The sequence below is a fragment of the Neoarius graeffei genome, chromosome 17 (genome assembly GCF_027579695.1).
Source record: "Neoarius graeffei isolate fNeoGra1 chromosome 17, fNeoGra1.pri, whole genome shotgun sequence".
NCBI classification, from domain to species: Eukaryota; Metazoa; Chordata; class Actinopteri; order Siluriformes; family Ariidae; genus Neoarius; species Neoarius graeffei.
Window position 1 is genome coordinate 53397997 of NC_083585.1, and position 27778 is coordinate 53425774.

Consider the following 27778-nt stretch of genomic DNA (forward strand, 5'->3'; position numbering starts at 1 on the left):
TCACACTGGAGCTGAACTTAACGATCATTTATTTGGACTTTGTCACAGATGGAATTAACATTCCATGAGCTAAATTAATGTTAAACTAAAGTAGTAAAAGTGTTCAGAAGGAAGCATTAATTCCTTTAACTAACCACCAAGATCATTTAAGTTAATCCATGAGTTTATAGCGTTTATTACAGGTTAAATAAGCATTCATTAATGCAGGCGTTAACCTCAATACAAGCATTAATTAAGTCTGTCAGGCTTTGTGCTCTCACTTTAGAGTAAACATGATGCAAGTTCTCTCACAGTATCAGGAAGAAATTGAACTTTTTCCACTTTTTGTTCCCCCAAGTTGATTTACTAATTGGAATTATGTTTGTCCGTATGAATTATAGTATTTAAAATAACTTTCTTTCTTTTTTTTTTACCTCAAGGAACTGAAAAATGATTTCAACCCTAGTTTGCCTATATCTGATCCAAATGTGAGGTAACTGTTTGAACAATACAGTAATAATAACAATTTTGAGTTTATTCCATGTGCTGCTGTTTTGGTTTCGTCCCATCTCCGCCCCGTCCTGTGATTGGTGCGTGACCTGATTGCGTCCATATGTTCCGCATCAAGCCTTTGATACATTTTTCTCGTTATTTCCTCTTGGTTTTGCCCCTCGCTCTTATCAGGCATGTCTGTATCATTTTTCTGTGTTCCTTGTTCTTTTTTCCTGGTTGCACTTCCTAGTTTTGATCCTCTATAAATTTTTAATAATGATTTTTGAATTGCCTGTAAAAAAAAAAAAAAAAACACACGTTTGCATCATAAGTTCTTTGCATATGATATGATTTTCATAAACCAGCACACTTTCCAGACGGATCATTGGCAACTAAAGGCAGGTTCAAGACAAACTGGCACTGGCGCCATCTGCAGGGGGGCACGGACCTTTTTGACCCCCCAAAGATAAAGTTGGGGGGGGGCAAAAACACCCCAATAATGAAACGTGAAAAAGTAGTAAACAGTACAGATGAATTCATGTTAACTGACGATTGAAACCAACTAAACAAATAATAGCCTAGCTTTGAATGCAAAATAAGTAATCTATAGAAACGTCACCTAAAATGTTATGATCGGACATGACCCGCCCCCTTTTCCGCTTGCAATATTCCAATGGTTGGCAGTGAGTGATCTGCAAAATTTACACCGCATAGCACTAGGCCTACGCGGCCCAGGCAAAAAAAAAAAAAAAACATAAATAAAATGGTTCGTTGCGTAGCAACCAAGGCAGCACTACTAAGGCGAAAAGTTCTGTGTGGCCTCCCGCAACCGTTTTCACTGAACAGTGAACATAGAAATGAAGCAAAATGGACAAGTGGATTATCCGAACCAATAGGCCGGCGGGGGGGGGGGGGGGGGGGGGGGGGGGGGGGTCCGTATAACACGGACCCGGCAGCCACCAGCAATGAAGGTGATCATGTTGTGCAGAATTTGGACACTGAAGTCTGTGTTAAAGCCGATGCGGCTATATGAGTTTAACGCGCTTAAGCCTTTTTATGGAGTATGGTGCACGTTTTTTTTTTTTGCACTATTCTTGTCAGTTGTCTGCCGAATTCATCTCAAAGAAAATTGCATTAAACTAAATTTGTTTATTGAATAAATTGTGTTTCATACAATGTTTAAAGTCGTGAGATTTTTTTAATGCATCATAATAAGTTATCGTTAAAATGGGCGCTTCCCACTTGCAACGGTGAATAGTAATGAATGAAAATGACTTACAACTGAGTCTTTGATATTCAACTACATACACTGCCGACGTCATGACGTCACGGTGCAAGAACATAATTCTGACCCCCCAACGCTGACATGAAGTTGGCGCCTATGCAAACTGGTAACGATCTCAACACTGCAGTGTTTACAGCTGTTCCAACTGATCAGGAAAAAGAAAAAAAAAAAACAGGGGCTACTTTTAAGTCCTAAAAAATAACTGTACCTAAAGGGGAGAAGTTTAAAAAACTCAGAGAGAAACGTCAGTAGACGTGAATCAAAAATCTCCGTCTTAAGTTTGGTGGAACGGAGTTTGACAATGCTCGTGTATGCAGTGACCACTTAGCCAGATAGTTAGTTGCCGGGAAAGAGCTAGCTTGCTAAAACTATGAAATACTAGCTGTAGGACAAACACCACAGGGTGATAAGATGGCAGATGCAGCTAGCTATGTTTCCTGCAATATTTTTGTCAGTGTTTTTTTTTTATTTGTGGCTACTGCCTCAGAGCCAATTTGTCTTCGTGTTGTAAGAATGAGTCTAACAATAGCACACTGTGCATGTGCATACAGGTGCTCCTATTAAAATGACCTGTGAGTCTACAGTTCGGTTCACCATTCAAAATAAGTGGACTAGACTAAAGAAATCGCTTTCAGACATGTTTATGCTTATTACCAAGGGAAAGTGCGTTCCTATTTTAAAATATACTCCAGGTTGTCCTCCTTTCCTCGCCTTCTTCAGCCAGTGGGACCAAGTGTGATGGAGATGTGACGCACTTCCGAGTTGTTACGGAAAGTTGTCAAAAAGAGTATTGAGACCACTGAGCTCTAGCGCCGGGCCATTTCTGGGAAATAAGAGTTTGGGTCATGGCGACTGCGTGTGTATGTCAGCCTTGGTTTGGAGGTTTCAGTTTCGAAAACTGTAAGAGGTAAGAGTAGAATAATATAAAGTACAGACACTTGGTATATTTTACTACTGTGATTTTTAAAAAATTGTTCATTTTTGGATTACGCTTCATTTTTGTGGCTGCTGCCTCATAGAGTAAATATATATGCTATATTTACTGTAGGGACATGGGATCAGCATACATGTCAACCTTTGGTCAATCAAACCTGTATAACCAACCTCCAAAATCCGTATTTCCCTTATAAAATCCGTATAAGATGCAAATTAAAATAATTTACCTAAAATTTGAATGATAATTAACAATGATATATCCAAGTTACTTTTTATTCAATATTAATAACAATAAACATTCAGAATGAATACAAAGCTCCAATGTTCGACAAAAACACAAAGTGTCACTCTAATGTTCTGAATTGTACTCCATGACAGCGTTTTTAGCAGTCTGCACCAATACCTCATGAGGCTGCATGTCACAGCAAGTGTCTGTGTTGATCTTGCCGGAGTGCCCTTTCAGAATCTTTTCAGTCGCTAGTGAAAGTCGCTCAGGTGGAAATACGCGTTTCAGACAAAATGTTACTTCCCGGTTAGCGGGATTCTCGCAATGCGGTGTGCACATGATCAAAAGTGGAACGAAGTCTTGCTACCACAAGATAACGCGCAATTTCATAAGACTCTTTACTGGCTGTTTGTGCGTTTTGTGGTGTACAGTACAGTACGTTTGTAAATGAATGTTATGCGCTGTTTTATCATCGTGGGAATTGATTATAGCTCTAAATAAATATTGAAGTTTTTTAAAGAATCCGTATAACTTTATTTATACGCCCGTATACTACGTTTATTGAATCAAATCCGTATAAAATACGGACATTCCGTATAGGTTGACATGTATGGATCAGAAAGCTATTTTATTTATAAGCAGTAGCCACATGGACCCATTGGGTACCTATTTTTGTCTTTGTAGCTGGCCTAGTGGTTAGCGTATTGTAGCAATGCAATACATCTTTTTCTTTTTTCTTTCTTTTCCTCTTATAGGAAAGGGATTTAAGGGATCAATAAAGTTGTATCTAATCTAATCTAATCTAATCTAACATGCACTCTGTCATGTCCAACCCATGTTTTAATGTGTCAGTCACACTGCGTCAAAGGTCGCCCCTTTTGTTCTTCGGAAATGATGTGATCCCATTTCAAAGGAAGATGGCACGTGCTGTAAGGTGTCAGTCGGTCTGCTACTCTTCACTGTGTGCCTTCACGTTTTCCTGCTAGCAAAAATATCCGTAGTCATACCCTATGTTCAAACCAAAGGAGTCTTCTACGGTCATCAGCAGGAGAAAGGAACCGACAAACCCCTGGTTGTTGAAATGAGGAGGAAAGAAGGTTTACCTGTTTCTCGCCACTTGTCAGCAGCTGGAAAAAAAAATGGAAGTGTCACTAGCGCTAATTTCACCGTGCTAAGGTGGATGCCCTTCTCCAGTCATGTTGATAGCAAAGAAAACTGGTGGATACCATTTTTGTGTGGATTACCGCAAGGTAAACTCAACCACCCACTCAGATGCTTACCCAGTCCCCACTGTGCAAGAGATCCTGGAGTCTCTTGGTGGTGCAAAAGTGTTCTCTACACTCAACTTGAATAGTGGATACTGGCAAGTTAGGATGAGTGAAGACAGTAAGGACAAGACCGCTTTTATCAGGGCTTTCCCAGAACTCTCTCTACCTTTGAAAAGTAGCAGGAGCATTTTTAAGCCCAAAAGGCATGACCTTGAACTGGAAAAGCCCTTGACTTGAAACATGGGTTGAAACATGGGTTGGACATGACAGAGTGCATGTGACAATATAAGAGGAAGAGAAATAAAAAAGAAAAAGATGTATTGCATTGCTACAGTATCCGCCTCTTGATCAGGAGGTCATGAGTTCTACTCGTGGTTGGGTCGTAACGAAGACCATCACAAAACTGGTACATACTGCCATCTGGCGAGGCACGCCGCAATACTGATGTGAGTAGGGAGTCAAACCCCCCACTGTAACCCTAGCTGTGTAATACGAGAGAGGCCAAGGGCTATAGAAACAGAGATTGTGCCTGAAGGGCCTGGTTAGCACTTGGACTGGAGACTGCCTGTGAAGACCAGGTACTGGCATGGGAGCGACTTTGGCTTTGATTTTTGTCTTTGTATTTATGCTGGCTATGGAATTTAGCAGACACCTTTATCCAGAGCTATGTACAACATACCCAGAGCAGCCTGGGGAGCAGTTGGGGGTTAGGTACCTTGCTCAAAAGCACTTCAGCAATTCCTGCTGGTGCAGGGACTCGAACAAGTCCCAAAGCTGCTTCTCTAATGATTAGATGGCTTTCTTCTTCTTCTTCTTTCAGCTGATCCTGTACGTTCGGGGTCGCCACAGCAGATCTGTTCCACATACTTGAGTTGGCATAGGTTTTACTCCGGATGCCCTTTCTGACACAACCCTTACTTCCCCCAAACACTAACTAAAGACAGTTACTAAACAACACGAAGCTACTGTTAACGTTCTTTGATGTCACCGCTGGGTGTTTGTTCTGTAGTCTTGCAGTATTGATTAACAAGCTATCCATCCATCCATCCATCCATCCATTATCTGTAGCTGCTTATCTTGTTCTACAGGGTCACAGGCAAGCTGGAGCCTATCCCAGCTGACTATGGGCAAGAGGCAGGGTACACCCTGGACAAGTCGCCAGGTTATCGCAGGGCTGACATTAATAAGCTATCATATTGCTATTTGTTTTATTTAAGCTGCCGGAGTTGAAACAGCACTATAAAAAAGACAGTCAGTCATTCTCAAGCACATTTACTCACCCAAGCAAAACAAGATGGCCATCGTTCAATGCTACTTTGGTTCCAAGGTCAAGGACCTAGCCACACATCAAACAGTTGTAAACCTCTAAACTCTTGTATGCCTTCATCTGGCTAGCTGTTTAGTAGGAGGTCTGGAGGATGAAGTAATTTATAATGTTGATCTCCTCCATCCACACCAGCCAAATTGGTCAAGTCATGGGGAAAAAAATTGCTTTTCATTCTGTATGGACACATCCAATACATGTGATCTTTTTTTTTTTTTTTGACAATATCTGCTGGATGCAGGTTCATCCCACACTTCTATGCACTCACTTTCCTGCATTTCTAATCTGTGACATATTTAGATTCTTCACTTCCTGCCTTCCATCTGAATTTCGCACGTCATAATGGTCACGTGATTACAAAAAAGTTATAGACTGTATGATGTGCTACAGTGAGGCCGTTCTGTCCTGCCATGATAGGAAACTTGTCTGAGTAGACTCACCTCATTCATAGTCAGCAAATAATTCTGAATGCTCTGGAGTTCATCCTCCTTCACACCACGATCCTGTGAAGAAACAAAGAAACGAAGCATTTGAACATGTTTTATTTACAATTCTGGAAAATCAACCTGGATCTTATTGAGTTCAGAGTACAATGGATTGTAGAAGAAGAGTCCTGGGATGAGAACAGGACAGTCTTTATGATGATAGCAGCAGGTACAAATACCAGGTCAGATTATTCCCTGAAGCATGCAGCCCGAAGTTCACGACATTTCCCAAAAGAAGACTGACACTTTACTCGGAGCATTCTTCACATAATCAGTCGTGATCATTCACATGTTTCTGGCAGGATTGTTGTTGAAAAGAATAAATTAAGAAGTTTAAGGAGAGTATTGAGTACTTTACGCCCACAATTCTCACAGTGGAGCCCGGGAAGTGTGGTCTGTGGGATGTGTAGTATAGCCAGAGGGTCTGTGATTTTGCAATTTTATTCAATGATGTACACAAACCTACAATTATCAAAGTCATTCTGCCTATAAATAATGTCAACACAAATCTAATTACAGTTTTTATTAAAAAATAGGTTGCACAGGCAGACTCTCAACAATAAAGGTACCAAACTGTACGTTTCCTTGTTTCTGGGATGAAGGTTAAATATTTTGCGCCTTTAAACTGATGCTGCACACTTAAACGTGTTTTCTGAGCTGTGAACTAATTGATATGACTGTACTGTGATAAAAAACATCAATGTTGATGTTAATATTGAATCCTTACCAAATTTATAAAAATCAGAATTTAGTGCACTCTCAGAAAATAAAGTATCATTCTTTCCACATTCACACATGGATATGAGCAATCATGTGCTCTGATTTGGCTACTCTACTACTAGGATATCAGCTCATATACCATGAGTAGAGAAAAAACAAATGGCAGAATGTGTTGCTGAACATAGGCGGTTTTAAACGGGGGCCAGAGGGGGCCAGTGCCCCTGTAAAATTGCTCCTGGCCCCTGTTGTGGCCCCTGTGCTGAACAGATAATAAGATTTATTAATTTCGACGTGCGCTGGCTCGAAGATCGGAACTGACATGACGGAGTGTTCTACACGGACTCCTTAAAGCGCTACACGCACACTGTTACCTGCAGCAGAAAGACCAGCAGCAGCGCGAATTGTAAACTTCGGACGTGAGTGATAACAGCTGTCACGTCCGAAGTTTTTTGATTGAAAAGCCATCAGATACAGTAGCGTTGACACGTTTCACTGAGCCATATAAAGAAGTATTTTTTGAGCTCTTTAGACTATGCAAAATAGCTGTGGCACTCCCAGTGAGATCTGCCTCTTGTGAGCGGCGTTTCTCCACTTTGAAACTGGTGAAGACCTACGGTACCTCCGATCCACCATTAGTGAGGAGCGTCTAAGCAATCTTGGTGTGCTCAGCATTGAATCCAGAAGGTCCAAGGCTTTGAACCTTGATGCATTTGTTTCTCAAGGAGTCACAATCGTAGAATATTGTTGTTGTAGTGTTTCAGCCTGCTGTGAATGCTATAGGGTGATTCTGAGACCACTGTATGTGAATTTATTTTTTCTTTCTATTTTCCCCCCCTGCTGTACATAAAGAGTGAGATGACAGTGTGATTTAGATAAAGATAGTGATTGTACATTCAAGTCTCATGCTGTGAAAAAGAAAATTCATTCATGCTGTGAATTTAAAAAGTGTCATTGGACAGATAAAAGGTTCATTGTATGCAAAAATAGAAATCTTATTTTACAAAAAAGAGAAACATGGTTTTAAGATTTATTGAGCACAATTTATTTTATGATTAGGCTATTGAGACAGAATGTTTATCTCATTGTATTTATGCTCAATGTATTTTGTTTTGGTTTTAAATAAACTAAACAAAACATTTTGAACGCTTAAATATTGCCATGTTTTTTCCTTATATGTGCCCCCCTGAAAAAACACTGGCCCCACCTCGGCCCCCCTAGTAATTTTGGTCTAGAACCGCCACTGTTGCTGAACCAACCAAAAACGAAATAAAAACTCTACTTGAAAACAACCCCCCCCCAAAAAAAAGCGCAACAAAATATGGAATAAAAGTATTTGATGGTAAGAAGGCATATTTTTTTATTTTTAAAAATTATTATTATAGCATTTTTCACAAATTGCTCCTGTCATTCTGCCGGGTTGTTTACATTCTCCATCTTTAAGCATTAAAATTTGTTGAATTTTTTTGAGACTGGTTCAAAAGCTCAAAGAAGTTTGAAAATTACAGAACTGAAATGTCCAAGGAAGAATTAAATAAATGTCTAAAGCTATTCTATACCTCAACACGACAGCAAGATGGCACTTTCTACAAAAAAGCAACACTAAAAAGTCAATTTGTGCAGCCATCGATAGGTTTTTAAGAAGTCCGACTAAGCAGAAATTATTTTGTCGGATGTTTTGTATAAAGTTTTTATTAATTGAATTTGCAAAAAATACAAATAAATATGCTCTGTTTCTCAAAATACAGTGAATGTGGATAGAATAAAACAGTTATTCCACTCAATCTCATCATATATGGCTTACAGCCAACAGCTCGTGTACAACTCGATTTCGTGGAATAACTGTTAATTATTGCACCCTAAGGGGTACAATGGTTTGTCCCTTGGGCAGGACCCTCTAAGGAACGTATTTGTACACTTTATATAGTGCTTTGGAACATATATGTACCTTTTTGGCGCTAAAAAGGTACACATAGTTACCTTGAGGTCCAATAATAAGCTCTAAGAGGTACATTAGTGTAGACCGTACCATGGGATACAGAAATGGACTCCTACTGTACCTCTATTTCTAACAGTGTGGGTTGAAAATGGCTCAACTGGCCATCTACTGGTTACATTCATCCTGAACCTTGCAAGCCCGATGCCGATGTAGAGTCCACCATTTGGGACTTATGAGTTTATGCCCCTCACCACCTCCTCCTCCTCCTCCTCCTCCTCAGCCTCTTGACCATATTTTTAACATTTTTCAAAATGATACAGTGGATGGAGTTAAGCTCAGAACAGGAGGTGAACTTATATTTAAACACTTTCAAGTATACAAGTACATACAAAAGGTACCATAGTTCATAGCTAATTTGTGAAATAAATAATCTGTATGATGTCAGTTGTTTTAACAGTTAAAGGTATATCTGACTATAAATGTACACTACCGTTCAAAAGTTTGGGGTCACTTTGAAATGTCCTTATTTTTGAAAGAAAAGCACTGTTCTTTTCAATGAAGATCACTTTAAACTAATCAGAAATCCACTCTATACATTGCTAATGTGCTAAATGACTATTCTAGCTGCAAATGTCTGGTTTTTGGTGCAATATCTCCATAGGTGTATAGAGGCCCATTTCCAGCAACTCTCACTCCAGTGTTCTAATGGTACAATGTGTTTGCTCATTGCCTCAGAAGGCTAATGGATGATTAGAAAACCCTTGTACAATCATGTTAGCACAGCTGAAAACAGTTGAGCTCTTTAGAGAAGCTATAAAACTGACCTTCCTTTGAGCAGATTGAATTTCTGGAGCATCACATTTGTGGGGTCGATTAAATGCTCAAAATGGCCAGAAAAATGTCTTGACTATATTTTCTATTCATTTTACAACTTATGGTGGTAAATAAAAGTGTGACTTTTCATGGAAAACACAAAATTGGCTGGGTGACCCCAAACTTTTGAACGGTAGTGTATATAAACACAGACAGTACTGTGCAAAAGTCTGAGGCACCCTGTTTGTTTTTTCATACAAACTTTGTTATTGATTTCTATTTTATGATTTCTACATTATCGAGTCAGTACAAAAACATTTTAGAGTCCAAACATTCGTTTTCCAGGACAAAATTATATGTTATCAAAAAAAAAAATGTTTGTATCTGAGCAGCATATTACATAAGAGAGCACCTTTCAGATGAAAAAAGAAAACATAATGAAGGCTGCTGGGTTTTGGTGCAAAATGAAGACGTGAGTGTGACAGTCAAAGTGTCCAGAAGAACTGTGGCTGGTTCTGGAAGATGCTCAGTAAAACCTACAGCTCATTTCCGCATAAAACTGCACTCACTGGACCTCAGACTACTATTTTTATGCCTCCGCCACCTTAAGGTGCAGGAGGCATTATGTTTTCGGGTTGTCCGTCTGTCCGTGCGTCCGTGCGTGCGTCCGTCCCGAAACCTTGTGAACATGAGATCTCAAAGGCTAATGAAAGGAATTTCACCAAACTTTCACCATTTGTGCACTTTGCGACAAACATGAACTGATTAGATTTTGAGGTTAAAAGGTCACAGGTCAAGATTACTGTGAGGTCAAATGTCCATCCCCAAACCTTGTGAACACCATATCTCAAAGACTAATGAAAGGAATTTCACCAAACTTTCACCATTTGTGCACTTTGGGACAAAGATGAAATGATTAGATTTTGATATCAAAAGGCCAAAGGTCAAGGTCACTGTGAGGTCAAATGTCTGTCCGAAAACCTTGTGAACACAATATCTCCAAGGCAAACGAAAGGAATTTCACCAAACTTTCACCATTTGTGCATTTGGGGACAAACATGAACTGATTAGATTTTGAGGTTAAAAGGTCACAGGTCAAGATTACTGTGAGGTCAAATGTCCATCCCCAAATCACAACTTAATAAGGCATGTAGTCTACCAGGCGGAGGCATCCCCATCGATGCCGTTGGCGTCGAGTTCTATCTAGTTTATTATTTTTTTGAAGCAAAGGGTCATCTCACACCAAATATTGACTTTGTTAAAATTCATCATCAGTTACTGATTACTGTTTATAGTCTCGTCTCGTCTTCATCCGCTTTATCCGGGGCCGGGTCGCAGAGGCAGCAGTCTGAGCATGGAAACCCAAACTTCCCTTTCCCCAGACACCTCGGCCAGCTCCTCGGGAAGAACACCGAGGTGTTCCCAGGCCAACTGAGAGACATAGTCCCTCCAGCATGTCCTGGGTCTTCCCCGGGGCCTCCTCCCAGGGGGACATGCCTGGAACACCTCCCCAGGGAGGCATCCAGGAGGCATCCGAAAGAGATGCCCGAGCCACCTCAGCTGATTCCTCTCGATCCTGCATGGCGCAGCCGGGGCCCCACCCTGGAGCCAGGCCCAAGGTTGGGGCTTGTATGCGAGCGCTTGGTGGCCGGGCCTTTGCCCACGGGGCCGGGCTCAGCCCGAAGCGGCGACGTGGGCCCGAGCTCCTGTGGGTTCACCACCCACAGAGGAAGCCGTAGGGGGCTGGTGCAGTGTGGATTAGGCGGCAGTCGAAGGCAGGGGCCTCAACGACCTGATCCCCGAACACAGCAGCTAGCTGTTGGGACTGTTTATAGTATTTTTTTTAAAACTGAAACATTTTATTTCATTATTTTAAAGCCATTTTTGGTCTACAGCATTTCTTTACATGTGCCTAAGACTTTGTACAGTACTGTATATATAATATGAACGCTTGTTTTAAGGAATGTCACACCTAGACCAAGAGGGCCTGCTCAGCTTAAATGATCACCTGCAACAAAACACCTAGAAAACGATGAGGCGTAAACTTACCTTGAGGATGAGCTGCTTGAGAAAGAGTAGCATGAAGGCCCTCAGTGAGATGATCTCCTTTTGGGAAGGACGTGGTCCATCTGTAAATGCAAACAGCACCAGAATCAGTCAGCTGAAATACAGCAGAGAACATTTCATTCATATTCTAGCTGGGACGGTTTCACAGTGCTGTCTAGCAGTAAGTACCCAGTGTACCCACATTGCTGGCAGGACCTCATTAATGCCAAGATCACTGTCAATATCTGTATAAGCACTGTCACCTCGCAGCAAGCTGGGGCCTTTCTGTGTGGACTTTGGATGTTCTCCTTGTGCCTGCATGGGTTTACTCCAGGTGCTCCTGTTTCCCCCCACAGTCCAAAGACATGCAGATTAGGTCACCTGGCGACTCGAAATTGCCTGTATGTGTGAATGTGAGTGTGAACGGCTGTGTGTCTCTCTGTGTTCACCCTGTCCAGGGTGAACCCCGCCTCTCACCCAACGTCAGCTGGGATTGGCTCCAGCTCACCCACAACCCACTATGGATAAGCAATGAATGAATGCATGAATATCTGTATAAATACAGTACCTAACCCCAAAACAGCAGATAATTCAGAATAAATTAGAATCCCTTGTCTTACTATTCATTTCAAGATATACTGCTAAGCATAAAATCCTGATATTAGATGACCGTTTGACGCCAATTCCAAACAAGCTGGGACGCTGTGTAAAACATAGATAAAAACAAAATGTGAAGATATGCAAATCATGGAAGCCCTATATTTAATTGAAAATAGTACAAAGACAACATATCAAATGTTGAAACTGAGAAATTCTATTGTTTTTTGAAAAATATATATGTTCATTTTGAATTTGAGGTCAACAACATGTTTCAGAAAAGTTGCTACAAGGCAACAAAAGACTGAAAAAGTTGTGTAATGTTTAAAAAAAAACTAATTTGGTTAATTGGCAACAGGTCAGTAACATGATTGGGTATAAAAAGGGCATCCCAGCGAGGCGGAGTCTCTCAGAAGTAAAGATGGGGAGGGGTTCACTGCTCTGTGAAAGACTGCATGGGCAAACAGTACAACAATTTAATAATAACGTTCCAAAATGTAAAATCGCAAAGGATTTGGAGATCACGTCATCAATGGTCCATAATATCATTAAAAGATTCAGAGAATCTGGAGAAATCTCTGTATGCAAGAGACAAGGCTGAAAACTGACATTGGATGCCTGTGATCTTCAGGCCCTCAGGAGACACTGCATTAAAAGCAGACACGTGTCTGTAGTGGAAATCACTGCATGGGCTCAGGAACACTTCAGAAAACCATCGTCTGTGAAAACAGTTAATTACTGCATCCACAAATGCAAGTTAAAACCAGATATAAACAATATCCAGAAACAATGCCACCTTCTCTGGGCCTGAGATCTTTTACAATGGACTGAGGTGAAGTGGAAAATTGTCCCGAGGTCTGATAAATCAAAAATAGAAATACTTTTTAGAAATCATGGACACCACGTCCTCCAGGCTAAAGAGGAGAGGGACTGTCTGACTTGTTATCAGTGCACAGTTCAAAAGCCAGCATCTGTGATGGTATGAGGGTGCATTCATGCACATGACATGGGTAGCTTGTACATCTGGGAAGGCATCATTAATGCTGAATGATATCTACACGTTTCAGAGCAATATGCTGCCATCCAGACAAAATCTTTTTCAGGGAAGGCCTTTCTTCTTTCAGCAAGACAATGCCAAACCGCTTTCTGCACATATTACAACTGCATGGCTCTGGAGTAAAAGAGTCCAGGTGCTAAACTGGCCTGCCTGCCTGGCCTGGCCTCCCATTTAAAACATTTGGCACGTTATGAAACGCAAAATATGACAAATGAGACCCCAAACTGTCAAGCAACTGAAATTGTACATCAGGCAAAAATGGGACAACATTTCTCTTTCAAAACTACAGCAATTGGTCTCCTCAGTTCCTAAAAGTTTACAGAGTGCTGTTAAAAGTAGAGGTGATGCAACACAGTGGTAAACACACCCCTGTCCCAACTTTTTTGAAACATGTTGCTGACATCAAATTCAAAATGAGCACATATTTTTCCAAAAAGAAAAAATTCCTCAGTTTCAACATGTGATGTGTTGTCTTTCTACTATTTTCAATTAAATATCAAGACTCCATGATTTGCAAATTACAACCCCAATTCCAAAAAAGTTGGGACAAAGAACAAATTGTAAATAAAAACGGAATGCAATGATGTGGAAGTTTCAAAATCCCATATTTTATTCAGAATAGAACATAGATGACATATCAAATGTTTAAACTGAGAAAATGTATCATTTAAAGAGAAAAATTAGGTGATTTTAAATTTCATGACAACAGCCCATCTCAAAAAAGTTGGGACAAGGCCATGTTTACCACTGTGAGACATCCCCTTTTCTCTTTACAACAGTCTGTAAACGTCTGGGGACTGAGGAGACAAGTTGCTCAAGTTTAGGGATAGGAATGTTAACCCATTCTTGTCTAATGTAGGATTCTAGTTGCTCAACTGTCTTAGGTCTTTTTTGTCGTATCTTCTGTTTTATGATGCGCCAAATGTTTTCTATGGGTGAAAGATCTGGACTGCAGGCTGGCCAGTTCAGTACCCGGACCCTTCTTCTACGCAGCCATGATGCTGTAATTGATGCAGTATGTGGTTTGGCATTGTCATGTTGGAAAATGCAAGGTCTTCCCTGAAAGAGACGTTATCTGGATGGGAGCATATGTTGCTCTAGAACCTGGATATACCTTTCAGCATTGATGGTGTCTTTCCAGATCTGTAAGCTGCCCATACCACACGCACTAATGCAACCCCATACCATCAGAGATGCAGGCTTCTGAACTGAGCGCTGATAACAACTTGGATCGTCCTTCTCCTCTTTAGTCCGAATGACACGGCGTCCCTGATTTCCATAAAGAACTTCACATTTTGATTCGTCTGACCACAGAGCAGTTTTCCACTTTGCCACAGTCCATTTTAAATGAGCCTTGGCCCAGAGAAGACGTCTGCGCTTCTGGATCACGTTTAGATACAGCTTCTTCTTTGAACTATAGAGTTTTAGCTGGCAACGGCGGATGGCACGGTGAATTCTGTTCACAGATAATGTTCTCTGGAAATATTCCTGAGCCCATTTTGTGATTTCCAATACAGAAGCATGCCTGTATGTGATGCAGTGCCGTCTAAGGGCCCGAAGATCACGGGCACCCAGTATGGTTTTCCAGCCTTGACCCTTACGCACAGAGATTCTTCCAGATTCTCTGAATCTTTTGATGATATTATGCACTGTAGATGATGATATGTTCAAACTCTTTGCAATTTTACACTGTCGAACTCCTTTCTGATATTGCTCCACTATTTGTCGGTGCAGAATTAGGGGATTGGTGATCCTCTTCCCATCTTTACTTCTGAGAGCCGCTGCCACTCCAAGATGCTCTTTTTATACCCAGTCATGTTAATGACCTATTGCCAATTGACCTAATGAGTTGCAATTTGGTCCTCCAGCTGTTCCTTTTTTGTACCTTTAACTTTTCCAGCCTCTTATTGCCCCTGTCCCAACTTTTTTGAGATGTGTTACTGTCATGAAATTTCAAATGAGCCAATATTTGGCATGAAATTTCAAAATGTCTCACTTTCGACATTTGATATGTTGTCTCTCTTCTATTGTGAATACAATATCAGTTTTTGAGATTTGTAAATTATTGCCTTTTGTTTTGATTTACAATTTGTACTTTGCCCCAACTTTTTTGGAATCAGGGTTGTATCACATTCAGTTTTTATTTCCAGTTTACACAGTGTCCCAGCTTTCTTGGAATTGAGGTTGCATGAAATCCAGCTTTTGCTTGCATGAAATTAGGATGGACAATCACAAAGCCTAACCAGGAGAAGTCCAGATTGTATGTCACTGTTCAGTTCTCCATCTACGAGATCAGTAAGCACGTTCTTTGTCAGGATATTGCTGGATCTGGAGTCTATCTCAAGAAAACTGAGGGTAAGGTGGGAATACACCCTGGATGAGATGCTAGTCCGTTTCAGGTCACATATTCACACAAGTATTCACACCTAGGTTGCCAATTCATCTCCTGGCTAATTTTTGAGCAGAAACCACAGAACCTTGAGGAAATCCAGATGGACATGGGAAGAACATGCGAAAGTTCTCACAGTGCACCACAGTAACCTGAGCTCAGGATCAAAGCATGACCCTGGAGCTGTGACAAGTCAACGTTACACCGCTATAGATCAGATTATCTAAATTAAAAGAGACAGTGTTGTGGAATATGATGGCAAAAATATCGACGAACTGTCTTATGAATTTGTGACTGAGAGTCAAGAGCTGGACACAAGGGCCTATTTGTTTGAGTCCTGTCTCATTTGTTTGAATACTGTGTGTGTGCGTGTATGTGTGTGAGAGAGCAGATGAAACTGTTGGCTGCCAAATCTAATAACTGATGGAAAAGGAGTGATCAATACAAACTCCAGGCTATTCATTATACAGAGTGAGAGAGTGAGGCATCCAAAAAAATTTAAAAATTATTTTATGGAATATACAGTGATGCACAATGATGCACAATGGCCTGATAGGATAATTTGGGGTTTCAGAACTGTACATATGTACAGTTTGTCTCTCTACTTCCTAAATAGCAATGTTTTGTCGACATTAAAACATTGAAGTAAAACGAACAATGATTATTATTCAAATGAGACCGTCAATGATGGCGGAGCTCACTCCGGCCCCGTCTAGTCCAGAAGGAACAATGTAAAGTGGGCCACCTTGCGCAATAAATGTTGCAAGCTATATACAGTGTCTTGCAAAAGTATTCATCCCCCTTGGTGTTTGTCCTGTTTTGTTGCATTACAAGCTGGAATTAAAATGGATTTTTGGAGGGTTAGCACCATTTGATTTACACAACATGCCTACAACTTTAAAGGTGCAAATTGTTGTTTTATTGTGACACAAACAATCATTAAGATGAAAAAAACCAGAAATCTGAAGTGTGTATAGGTATTCACCCCCTTTTGTATGAAACTCCTAAATAAGAGCTGATCCAAACAATTCACTTCATAAGTCACATAATTAGTTGATTTAAGGTCCACCTGTGTGCTATCAAAGTGTCACCTGATCTGTCACATGATGTCTGTATAAATCAACCTGTTCTGGAAGGACCCTGACTCTGCTATACTACTAAGCAAGCAACATGAAAACCAAGGAGCCTCCAAACAGGTCAGAGACAAAGTTGTGGAGAAGTATAGATCAGGGTTGGGTTATAAAAAATATCCCAAACTTTGAATATCCCACGGAGCACCATTAAATCCATTATAACAAAATGGAAAGAATATGGCACCACTACAAACCTGACAAGAGAAGGCCCCGCCCACAAAACTCACAGACCGGGCAAGGAGGGCATTAATCAGAGATGCAACAAAGACACCAAAGATAACACTGAAGGAGCTGCAAAGATCCACAGCGGAGATGGGAGTATCTGTCCATAGGACCACTTTAAGCCATACACTCCACAGAGCTGGGCTTTATGGAAGAGTGGCCAGAAAAAAGCCATTGCTTAAGAAAACACATTTGGAGTTTGCCCAACAGCATGTGGCAGACTCCCCAAACACATGGAAGAAGATTCTCTGGTCAAATGAGACTAAAATTGATCTTTCTGGCCATCATGGGAAATGCCATGTGTGGCGCAAACCTAACACCCTGAGAACACCATTCCTACAGTGAAGCATGGTGGTGGCAGCGTCATGCTGTGGGGATATTTTTCATCTGCAGGGACAGGAAAGCTGGTCAGGATTGAAGGAAAGATGGCTGGCACTAAATACAGGGCAATTCTGGAGGAAAACCTGTTTGAGTCGGCGAGAGGTTTGAGACAGGGATGAAGGTTCACATTCCAGCAGGACAGTGACCTTACACATCCTGGTAAAGCTATACTGGAGTGGTTTAAAGGGAAACATTTAAATGTCTTGGAATGGCCAAGTCAAAGCCCAGACCTCAATCCAATTGAGAATCTGTGGCATAACTTGAGGATTGCTGTACACCAACGCAACCCATCTAACTTGAAGGAGTTGGAGTAGTTTTGCCTTGAGGAATGGGCAAAAATCCCAGTGGCTAGATGTGCTAAACTAATAGAGACATACCCCAAGAGACTTGCAGCTGTAATTGTCGCAAAATGTGGCTCTACAAAGTATTGACTTTGGGGGTGAATACCCATGTCCAGATTTTTTTTTTCATCTTAATTATTGTTTGTGTCACAATAAAACAATTTTCACCTTTAAAGTAGTAGGCATGTTGTGTAAAACAAAAGGTGCTCACGCCCCAAAAATCCATTTTAATTCCAGCTTGTAATGCAACAAAACAGGACAAACACCAAGGAGGATGAATACTTTTGCAAGACACTGTACAGCCTATGAAAACCTACCTATTTGCCAGAAAGAATCCAAAATGGCAAGGAATGGACCGAGAAGTTGTGATTTTTGTTGAACTGCTCATTAAGGCTTAATTAGTCTATAACTTCATTGTCCTGAAGCAAATCTGGGTAGAAGTTATATGCACCTTAGGTACCCCTACCTTCAAGCCAGAGAGAATCAAAATTGGTGAAGAATTGAGGGAGAAGAAGTGATTTGTGTGGAAACTGCTCGTTCGGACTTATTTACTCCATATCTTCATTATTAATTGCAATTATGCAAAATTGGGTAGAAGCTATATGCACCCCAGGCAAATCTACCTTCCTGCCAAAAAGAATAAAAATTGGTGAAGAATTGAGAGAGAAGAAGTGATTTTCATGAAATGTGGACAATGCTAGACAGAAGAACACATGATGGCATAACCTGTCGGCCAGATCAGCTAATAATCAACAATAGGATGGTGTGATACAACCTTAACTCATACTGGAGTTACTGTTATGACCTGAAGTAGATTATTTTCCAGAACAGTGTGTCTGAAAAGTGTTTTATTCCTCTTATACCACAGCAATCTGACAACACTGACAACTTTTCACATTTGTCATGTCAGGAAGGTGGCAAAGACAGATGTTCCTTCCAAGAGTGCTTATATTCCCTTTAACCGCATTGTGACATTTCACTGTGTTTATCACGCCACTCATCTGAGTTCACTCCATAAAAGTTTCCACTTCCTAGTTTGAAACCGTCACAACAGTAGTGTTCGTGACATCAACAGTGGACTTGACAAATGATGCTTTTCTTTTCAGGAATATAACGTGTGGCTTAAAACATGAAAGCACGTCAGATGAAGATGAAAAAGCAGAAGGGAAACCGATTTTGCCAGAAGTACCTTTAATGGGAATGTATAAATCAATATGAGTTCACTAGCAAACTAACTGATGTGCTATAAAGAGAGTGTGGTTTCTTTGGGATCTATTTCTGCTAGTGGAGCAAAAATAGACAGAACATTTGGTCATAATGGTCATTTTGATTTCTTGTCCATAGAACTGTTGTATAAAAGCAATATCACACTCACAGTTGGGTGATTATTAAATAACATTGGCTGGCTTTGAGTGGTCTATCAGATATATTCCATTCGGCTAGCATGATATTAAATGAGTCGAAGATAAGTTCAATATCATGCAAGCTGATTGGGAATATATCTGATCTACCATGAAAAAAAAGGCAGACAATATTATTATTATTATTATTATTATTATACATACACACACTCTTCATATCAGCATTTTCGAAGTCCAATGCTAGCTTACCCATGACTCGGTGCTGTTAACACAGCAGTCCAGTTACCGTCCAGCCAGTGTAGCATTCATCAGTAGTGTTAGCGAAGACCAACACTAGCTTACCCACAACTCGGTGCTGTTAACACGGCAGTCCAGTTACTGTCCAGCCAGTGTAGATTAGATAGATTAGATTAGATAAAACTTTATTGATCCCTTTGGGCAGGTTCCCTCAGGGAAATTAAGATTCCAGCAGCATCATTACAGATAAACAGAGAAAATAAATAGAGAACACTTCTAGATAAATTAAAATAAATTATTTACATATACAAATATAAAAAGAATAAGATATGAGGAAGGGGGGAATAAATAAATAAATAAATTTAAAGGGGGGGCGGCGGCAGGAGAGATATTGCACTTTATATTGCACATTATATTGCACATTGTCCGGTATTGCTTATTGTTAGGCTAGGCTACTGCTCCTTCCCATCCTCTGTCCTCCTGTTACCCCCCCCCAGAGAAGAGTTGTACAGTCTGAAGGCGTGAGGGACAAAGGAGTTTTTAAGTCTGTTCGTCCTGCACTTTGGAAGGAGCATTCTGTCACTGAACAGGCTCCTCTGGTTGCTGATGATGGTGTGCAGAGGGTGACTGGCATCGTCCATGATGTTCAATAGTTTGTCCATAGATCTCTTCTCTGCCACCGTCACCAGAGAGTCCAGCTTCACGCCGACCACAGAGCCGGCCCGCCTGATCAGTTTGTCCAGCCTGGATGTGTCCTTCTTGGGTGTGCTGCCCCCCCCCAGCACACCACGGTGTAAAACAGGACACTGGTGACCACAGACTGATAGAACATCCACAGGAGTTTCCTGAAGATGTTAAAGGACCGCAGCCTCCTAAGGAAGTATAGCCTGCTCTGTCCCTTCCTGTATAAGTGTTTGGTGTTGCAAGTCCAGTCCAGCTTGCTGTCCAGCCACAGCCCGAGGTACTTGTAGGAATCCACAGCCTCCACCTCGACTCCCTCGATCAGAGCTGGTTGTGACCTTGGTCTGGACCTCCCAAAGTCAATGACCAGCTCCTTGGTCTTCGAGGTGTTGAGCTGCAGATGGTTCCTGTTGCACCACACAGCAAAGTCCCTCACCAGGCTCCTATACTCCTCCTCTCTGTCATCACTGATACACCCAACGATGGCTGTGTCATCGGCAAACTTCTGAATGTGACACAGCTCCGAGTTGTAGCAGAAGTTCGCGGTGTACAGGGTGAAGTGAAGAGGGGCCAGCACCATGCCCTGGGGTGCTCCAGTGCTGCTAATCACAGTGTCAGACGTGATGTCCTTCAGCCTGACCTACTGCGGCCTGTCAGTGAGGTAGCTGGAGATCCAGGTGACCAGGCAGGGGTCCACTCGCATCCTGTTCAGTTTGTCCTGAAGCAATAGGGGCTGGATGGTGTTGAATGCACTCGAGAAGTCCAAGAAGAGGATCCTCACTGTGCCATTTCCCTTATCCAGATGCGAGTGGGCTCTGTGTAGCAGGTAGAGGATGGCGTCTTCCACACCAACGCCTGCCCGGTACGCAAACTGCAGACAGTCCTGTTTGAAAGATTCATGTGTATGGGCACTGTGTGAGACAGCTGCCTCTCCAGTAGCTCTGTAGTTTTAGCTCTTTAAACCGCTTTTTTTTCCACCTTTTTTTTTTACTTTTCTGCTGTTCTTATGAAGACATAGTGTGTTTAACTACCGTATATAACATGGATATATTTAACTTTAACATGCAACCAGGAGCCAGTTTTCTCACTTATTCGAGAGAGGAGCTGATGGCCCTGAAAACAATGGGACGAGCCGGGATACGACACCCCATCCTGGCCAAGCTGAAGAGGAAACCCAGGGGCTACAAGGCTGGAGCTAAGCTAAAGGCTAGGCTAGCAGACAACCGGTGGTGCTACAAACCATCCATTCCCTCCGTTATCATGGGGAATGTGAACTCGCTGCCAAATAAAGTCGATGAGCTTTCCGCTCTGAACAACCAGCGGATTTACCAGGAGAGCAGCTTATTTATCTTTACGGAGACATGGCTAGCACACCTTGTACCGGATGCTAACGTGGACCTGCGGGGATTCACTGCTGTGAGAGCCGACAGAGACACTAACACATGCGAGAAAAGCAAAGGTGGGGGACTAATCATTTATGTGAACAACCGCTGGTGTAACCTGGGACATATCTCCGTAAAGATGTTAGGGTTTTGCTGGGATTCGATCCCAGATCGCTGGTGTGATAATCCAGCAAACCCCCACTAGGCCACCAGGGGGATGACTCAAATGCAGAGGCGTGAGGCGAAAGTAGAGTATCAAAAAACAGTTTATTTACAATATATACAATCCAATGGAAAAAACAAAAAGAAAATCCAAAAGCTCAGAAGATAAACCAAAATAAAAATATCCAAAGGTTAAATGTCCAAAAACAAAAGGAAAGGCAAAATGCTGAATGCTCAGAAGATCAAAAAGGTACAAAGTCCAAAGAAAGCAAAAAATATCAAAAACACAAGGGCACAGGCAAGATACGTGAGACAGAGGAAACTAGCACAAGACAGCATAGCATAAAGACTTCGTGACAAGGGAACAAACAGAGGGGTATTTATACACAAAACAATTAAGGAACAGGACGGGGCAGGAAACAGGCAATCAAGACAAACACAAAAACACAGTGGCGGCCTCTAGAGCCCAAAACAAACATGACAAGATAAACATAACAGCGGCCTCTAGAGGCCAAAACAGTTCCAGTCCTAACAGGACCCCCCCCCCAGGAGCATCTCCTGACGTTCCCAGGGCGATCTGGATGGGCCGAATGGAAGTCCCGGCACAGTCCTTTATCTAAAATGTCCCGGGCGGGGACTCAACAGCGTTCCTCAGGGCCATAGCCCTCCCAATCTACCAGATATTGAAGCCCGCCACGGACCCGGCGGGAGTCAAGCAGGCAATGCACGGTGAACACAGTCTGACCCTGGAAGATGTGGGGGGGTGGGGGATTCCTAGGGGCAGGGGCATACGTGGACGTAAGTACGGGCCGCAACAGGGAAACATGGAATGTGGGGTTGATCCTCAGAGTCCGGGGCAACTGGAGCCAGTAGGCGACAGGGTTCACCCTGCGCACCACCTTGAAGGGGCCAATGTAGCGAGGAGCAAGCTTGCGGTTCTCCACCCGCAGCAGAAGGTCCTTGGTGGACAGCCAAACCCGCTGCCCAGGGCGGAAAGCGTGGGCAGGTCTTCTATGGTGGTTGGCCTGAGTCTGGTTGGTTCTGGAGGTCTGGATGAGGGTCTTCCTGACCTTGCTCCAGGTCTTGCGACACCGTCTCACATATTGGTTGACCGAGGGCACCCCCGCGTCCTCCTCCTCCTGGTCCGGGAACAGAGGTGGCTGGAACCCGAATTGGCACTGGAATGGCGACAGCTTGGTGGCCGATGACTGCAGGGTGTTGTGGGTGTACTCTGCCCATGGCAGCCAGGTGCTCCACGATGTCGGGTTATCCATAGCCAGGCCTCGCAGGGTGGTTTCCAGGTCCTGGTTGAGCCTCTCCATCTGGCCATTGGACTGTGGGTGGAACCCAGAGGAGAGGCTGGCGGTGGCTCCAATGACCTTGCAAAACCTGTGCCACACTCAGGAGGAGAACTGGGGCCCCCGGTCAGAGACGATATCCTGTGGGAGACCAAAGACTCGGAAGATGTGATTAAACAATAGTTTAGCTGTTTCAAGAGCAGAAGGGAGCTTGCACAGTGGTAAAAAGCGGCAGGCCTTGGAGAATCTGTCAACTATGACCAAAATGACAGTGTTACCTTGTGACTCAGGGAGACCTGTGATGAAGTCGACTGCCACATGGGACCAGGGACACCGGGGAATGGTCAGAGGATGCACGAGACCCTGGGGATGCTGTCGTGGGTTCTTGCTTCTGGTGCACACTTCGCAGGAAAGGATGAATGACCTCACTTCCTTCTCCATGCTAGGCCACCAGAAGCGTCTTCTCAAAAAGTCTAGGGTCCTTCAAGCTCCCGGGTGGGCGGTGAGAGGGGACGAATGACCCCACTGGAGAACCTTGGCCCGGGCTTGATGTGGGACGTACAAGAGGCCCAGTGGCCCCGTCCCAGGACCGGGGTCCTGGCGTTGGGCTCGTCGGACGGCCTCCTCAATACCCCAGCGGACAGGGGCCACAATCCAGGACACAGGGATAATAAGCCCAACTTCGCTCTCCCTGTTGGTGGGAGCGAACAGCCTGGAAAGCGCATCAGGTTTGGTATTTTTGGAGCCGGGGCGGTATGATAGGGTAAAGTCAAACTGACTGAAAAATAAGGCCCACCTAGCCTGTCGTGGATTGAGTCTCTTTGCTTGCTGGAGGTACTCCAGGTTCTTGTGGTCCGTCCAGACCAAAAATGGATGTTGCGCTCCCTCCAGCCAGTGCCTCCACTCCTCAAGGGCCAGTTTAACTGCTAGCAGTTCTCGATCCCCCACGTCATACCGGGACTCCGCAGAACTCAGGCAGTGGGAGAAGTATGTGCAGGGGTGCAACCTTCCTTCCAAGCGTTGAGAGAGGACCGCGCCGACGCCGCTGTCCGAGGCGTCCACCTCGACGATGAAGGGTTGCAAAGGGTCCGGGAGGACCAGAATGGGTGCCGTGCAGAAGCGGTGCTTGAGGTCTTTGAACGCCTTTTCTGCCTGAGGAGACCAGACATATGATCCACCTGTCCCTTTGGTGAGGTCTGATATGGGCGCTGCTACAGAACTAAAGTTCCTGATAAACTTGCGGTAGAAGTTAGCAAATCCTAAGAACCGCTGAACCTCTTTGACAGACTTGGGGGTGGGCCAGTCCCGGATGGCCACGGTCTTGGCTGGATCCATCTGGAGTTGGCCTGTCCGTACAATAAAACCCAGAAAGGAGACCTCGGGAACATGAAATTCGCATTTCTGGGCCTTAGCGAACAGATTGTTCTGTAGCAGCCTCTGGAGAACCTGGCAGACATGGTGGCGGTGCTCCTGCATGGTCTTGGAAAAGATTAGGATGTCGTCAAGGTAGACAAAAATGTACAGGTTAATCATGTCCCTCAAGACGTCGTTGATTAGGGCCTGAAAAACAGCTGGTGTGTTGGGGAGTCCAAAGGGCATCACCTGGTACTCGTAGTGCCCAGACGGGGTGTTAAAGGCCGTCTTCCACTCGTCTCCCTGTCGGATATGGATGAGGTGGTATGCGTTCCGTAAGTCCAATTTGGTGAAGACAGTGGCGCCTTGGAGCAGATCAAACGCTGTAGACATCAGCGGAAGGGGATAGCGGTTGCGTACAGTGATCTTGTTCAGACCCCTGTAATCAATACATGGCCGGAGCCCCTCATCCTTCTTGCCAACAAAGAAGAAGCCAGCACCAGCGGGTGAGGTGGAGGGTCGAATGAACCCAGAGGCCAAGGCTTCCTTGATGTACTCCTCCATGGCCTTGCGTTCTGGCTGAGATAGGGAAAACAGTCTGCCGCGAGGAGGGGTAGCCCCAGGAAGCAAGTCAATGGCACAGTCGTAGGCACGGTGCAGAGGAAGAACGGCGGCCCTGCTCTTGCTAAATACTTCTTTAAGATCCCAGTACTCTGTGGGAACTTGAGATAACTCGGTGAGATCAGGAGGCTCGGCCGGAGATACAGGAGAGCTAGAGAGCAGACAAGAGGCATAGCAAGCAGGACCCCACTCCACAACCTGGCTAGTGACCCAGTCTATACGAGGGTTGTGGCGGGTAAGCCAAGGAAGACCTAGAATAACTGGGAACTCTGGTGAAGGAATCAGGTGCAGGGATATTTCTTCCTTGTGACCTTGAGACTGGAGGAAGACTGAAGAAGTTACTTGGGTGACTCTTCCGTCACCTAAGGCTTGGCCATCCAGGGCAGACACAGACAGTGGGACTTCAAGAGGTGCAGTCGGGACATTGATACTTTGGGCGAAGTGAACATCCATAAAGTTTCCAGCCGCCCCGGAGTCTAACAAGGCTTGACAAGAGTGGACGGACTCACCCCAGGAGATGGAGACCAGGATGTAGACTCCTTGGTCAGGGAGTTCGGGAGAGAGGGAAGGCCCCGTCACAACCCTCCCTCAGCTGGACAGGGCGGTCCTTTTCCCGAGAGCTCGGGACATGATGCTAGGAAGTGGCCAGGCTTGCCACAGTAGATGCAGCACTTGTCCCTCCTTCTGCGCTCCCTCTCAGATGCGGAGAGGCGAGTACGGCCCACTTGCATGGGTTCTGGACAGTCACTGGAGGAGGTAGATGGGCTCCATGTTGATGCAGTGAGGCCGGGGAGACTCAGGACTTGGCGGCGTTCTCTAATCCTGTTGTCAAGATGAGTAGAATGTGAGATCAGAGTTTCGAGGTCACTTGGGCATCCGATAGAGGCCAGGCCATCTTTGATGGGGTCAAACAAACCATGGTGAAAGGATGAAACCAGGGCTGCTTCGTTCCATCCGCTGACTGCCGCGAGCGTCCGGAACGCGATGGCATAGTCGGCGATGCTTCCTTCTTGCCGGATGGACATGAGCTTCCTGGCTGCGTCTTTACTGGTGTCTGCCTGATCGAAGACACAAAGCATCTCCTTCATAAACAGCTTGAAATCAGAGCACTCAGGTCCCTGTCTCTGCCAAATGGCCGTTGCCCAAGCTCGTGCCTTACCAGCTAACAAGGTTATCACAAAGGCAATCTTGCGGCGATCCGTAGTGTAGGTGGTAGGCTGAAGCTCAAAGGTGAGTTGGCACTGGGTAAGGAACTCCCGGCACTCACCGTGCTTGCCGTCATACCTCTGTGGTGCAGGAAGGCTGGGTTCGCGAGGTGAAGGAGACAGCGTGGCGGGAGGCACTGGAGTGGGAGCAGATGGTGGAGCAGGAGCCGGATCAGGATGAGGAGATGTGGGCAGAGGAGTCAGCTGTGCCAGGGTTCTCCCAATTTGCTGAAGCAGTACCTCGTGGCGAGCAAGGGCCTCACGTTGGCTCGCAAGTGTTCGTCCATGAGCGTCCATGGTTGCTCCAAAGCGTGTCAAAGCTGCCATAATTCCCTGAAGGTTGGCCGGGTAGACAGTTGAAGCAGCCTCTGCTGAGTCGGTCATGACGGAGTCTTTTTGTTAGGGTTTTGCTGGGATTCGATCCCGGGTCGCTGGTGTGATAATCCAGCAAACCCCCACTAGGCCACCAGGGGGATGACTCAAGTGCAGAGGTGTGAGGCGAAAGTAGAGTATCAAAAAACTGTTTATTTACACTATATACAATCCAATGGAAAAAAACAAAAAGAAAATCCAAAAGCTCAGAAGATAAACCAAAATAAAAATATCCAAAGGTTAAATGTCCAAAAACAAAAGGAAAGGCAAAATGGTGAACGCTCAGAAGATCAAAAAGGTACAAAGTCCAAAGAAAGCAAAAAATATCAAAAACACAAGGGCACAGGCAAGATACGTGAGACAGAGGAAACTAGCACAAGACAGCATAGCATAAAGACTCCATGACAAGGGAACAAACAGAGGGGTATTTATACACAAAACAATTAAGGAACAGGGCGGGGCAGGAAACAGGCAATCAAGACAAACACAAAAACACAGTGGCGGCCTCTAGAGGCCAAAACAAACATGACAAGATAAACATAACAGCGGCCTCTAGAGGCCAAAACAGTCCCAGTCCTAACAAAAGATAGTTTTATGTTGCCCGGACTTGGAGCTGCTAGCCGTTAGCCTGCGGCAATATTATCTGCTGAGGGAGTTCAGTCATGTGATCACCATCTGTGTTTACATCCCTCCGAGGGCAGACAAAACCGCTGCATGTGAGAGGATTCACTCTGTCACAGCAAGGCTGCAGACACAGCACCCTGAGACATTTATCATCATTTCTGGGGACTTTAATCATGCTACTTTGGACTCTACTTTGGCTGCTTTTTACCAGGCTGTGGATTGTCCAACAAGGAACAACAGGACAATTGACTTGCTGTATGCTAATGTGAGGGATGCATACAGAGTCACACCCCTCCCCCCACTAGGGAAGTCTGACCACAACCTGGTTCTTCTACAGCCAAAGTACACCCCCCTGGTTCAAAGGCAGCCTGCAACAACTAGCTCCATCAGGAGGTGGTCCCCTGAAATGGAAGATGCCCTCAGGGACTGTTATGACATCACGGACTGGGATGTGCTGCTTAGCCCACACTGTGAGGACATAGAGAGGCTAACACACTGTCTGACAGATTACCTTAACTTCTGTGCAGATGTGGTCTCCCCCACTAAGACTGTACGGTGTTACCCTAATAACAAGCCATGGGTAACACAAGAAGTCAAAGCTGTCCTCAACAGGAAGAAGGCCGCCTTCAGGAGCAGGGATAGGGAGGCAATGAAAGCAGCACAGCAGGAGGCAAAATGCTGCGTGAGGGAAGCTAAGGACAGCTACAGGAGAAAGGTGGAGCAGAAGCTGAAGGAGAACAGCATGAGGGAGGTCTGGGAAGGTGTGAAAACCATCACTTTCAAGCATGTTAGCAAAGGCCAACACTAGCTTACCCATGACTCTGTGCTGCTAATGTGGCAGTCCAGTTACCA

At 44.0% G+C, this 27778-nt stretch overlaps 1 protein-coding gene across 1 annotated transcript in view; it reads right to left on the bottom strand.

Moving 5' to 3' along the window:
* Positions 1-27778, bottom strand: part of nbeab (neurobeachin b) — a 793085-nt gene that overhangs the window by 604444 nt on the left and 160863 nt on the right. Inside the window, exons 14-15 of the mRNA XM_060943557.1 lie at positions 11514-11593; positions 5951-6013 (exon numbers count right to left, since the gene is read on the bottom strand). Coding sequence (XP_060799540.1) covers positions 5951-6013; positions 11514-11593 — 143 coding nt within the window. The remainder of the gene's footprint in view (positions 1-5950; positions 6014-11513; positions 11594-27778) is intronic.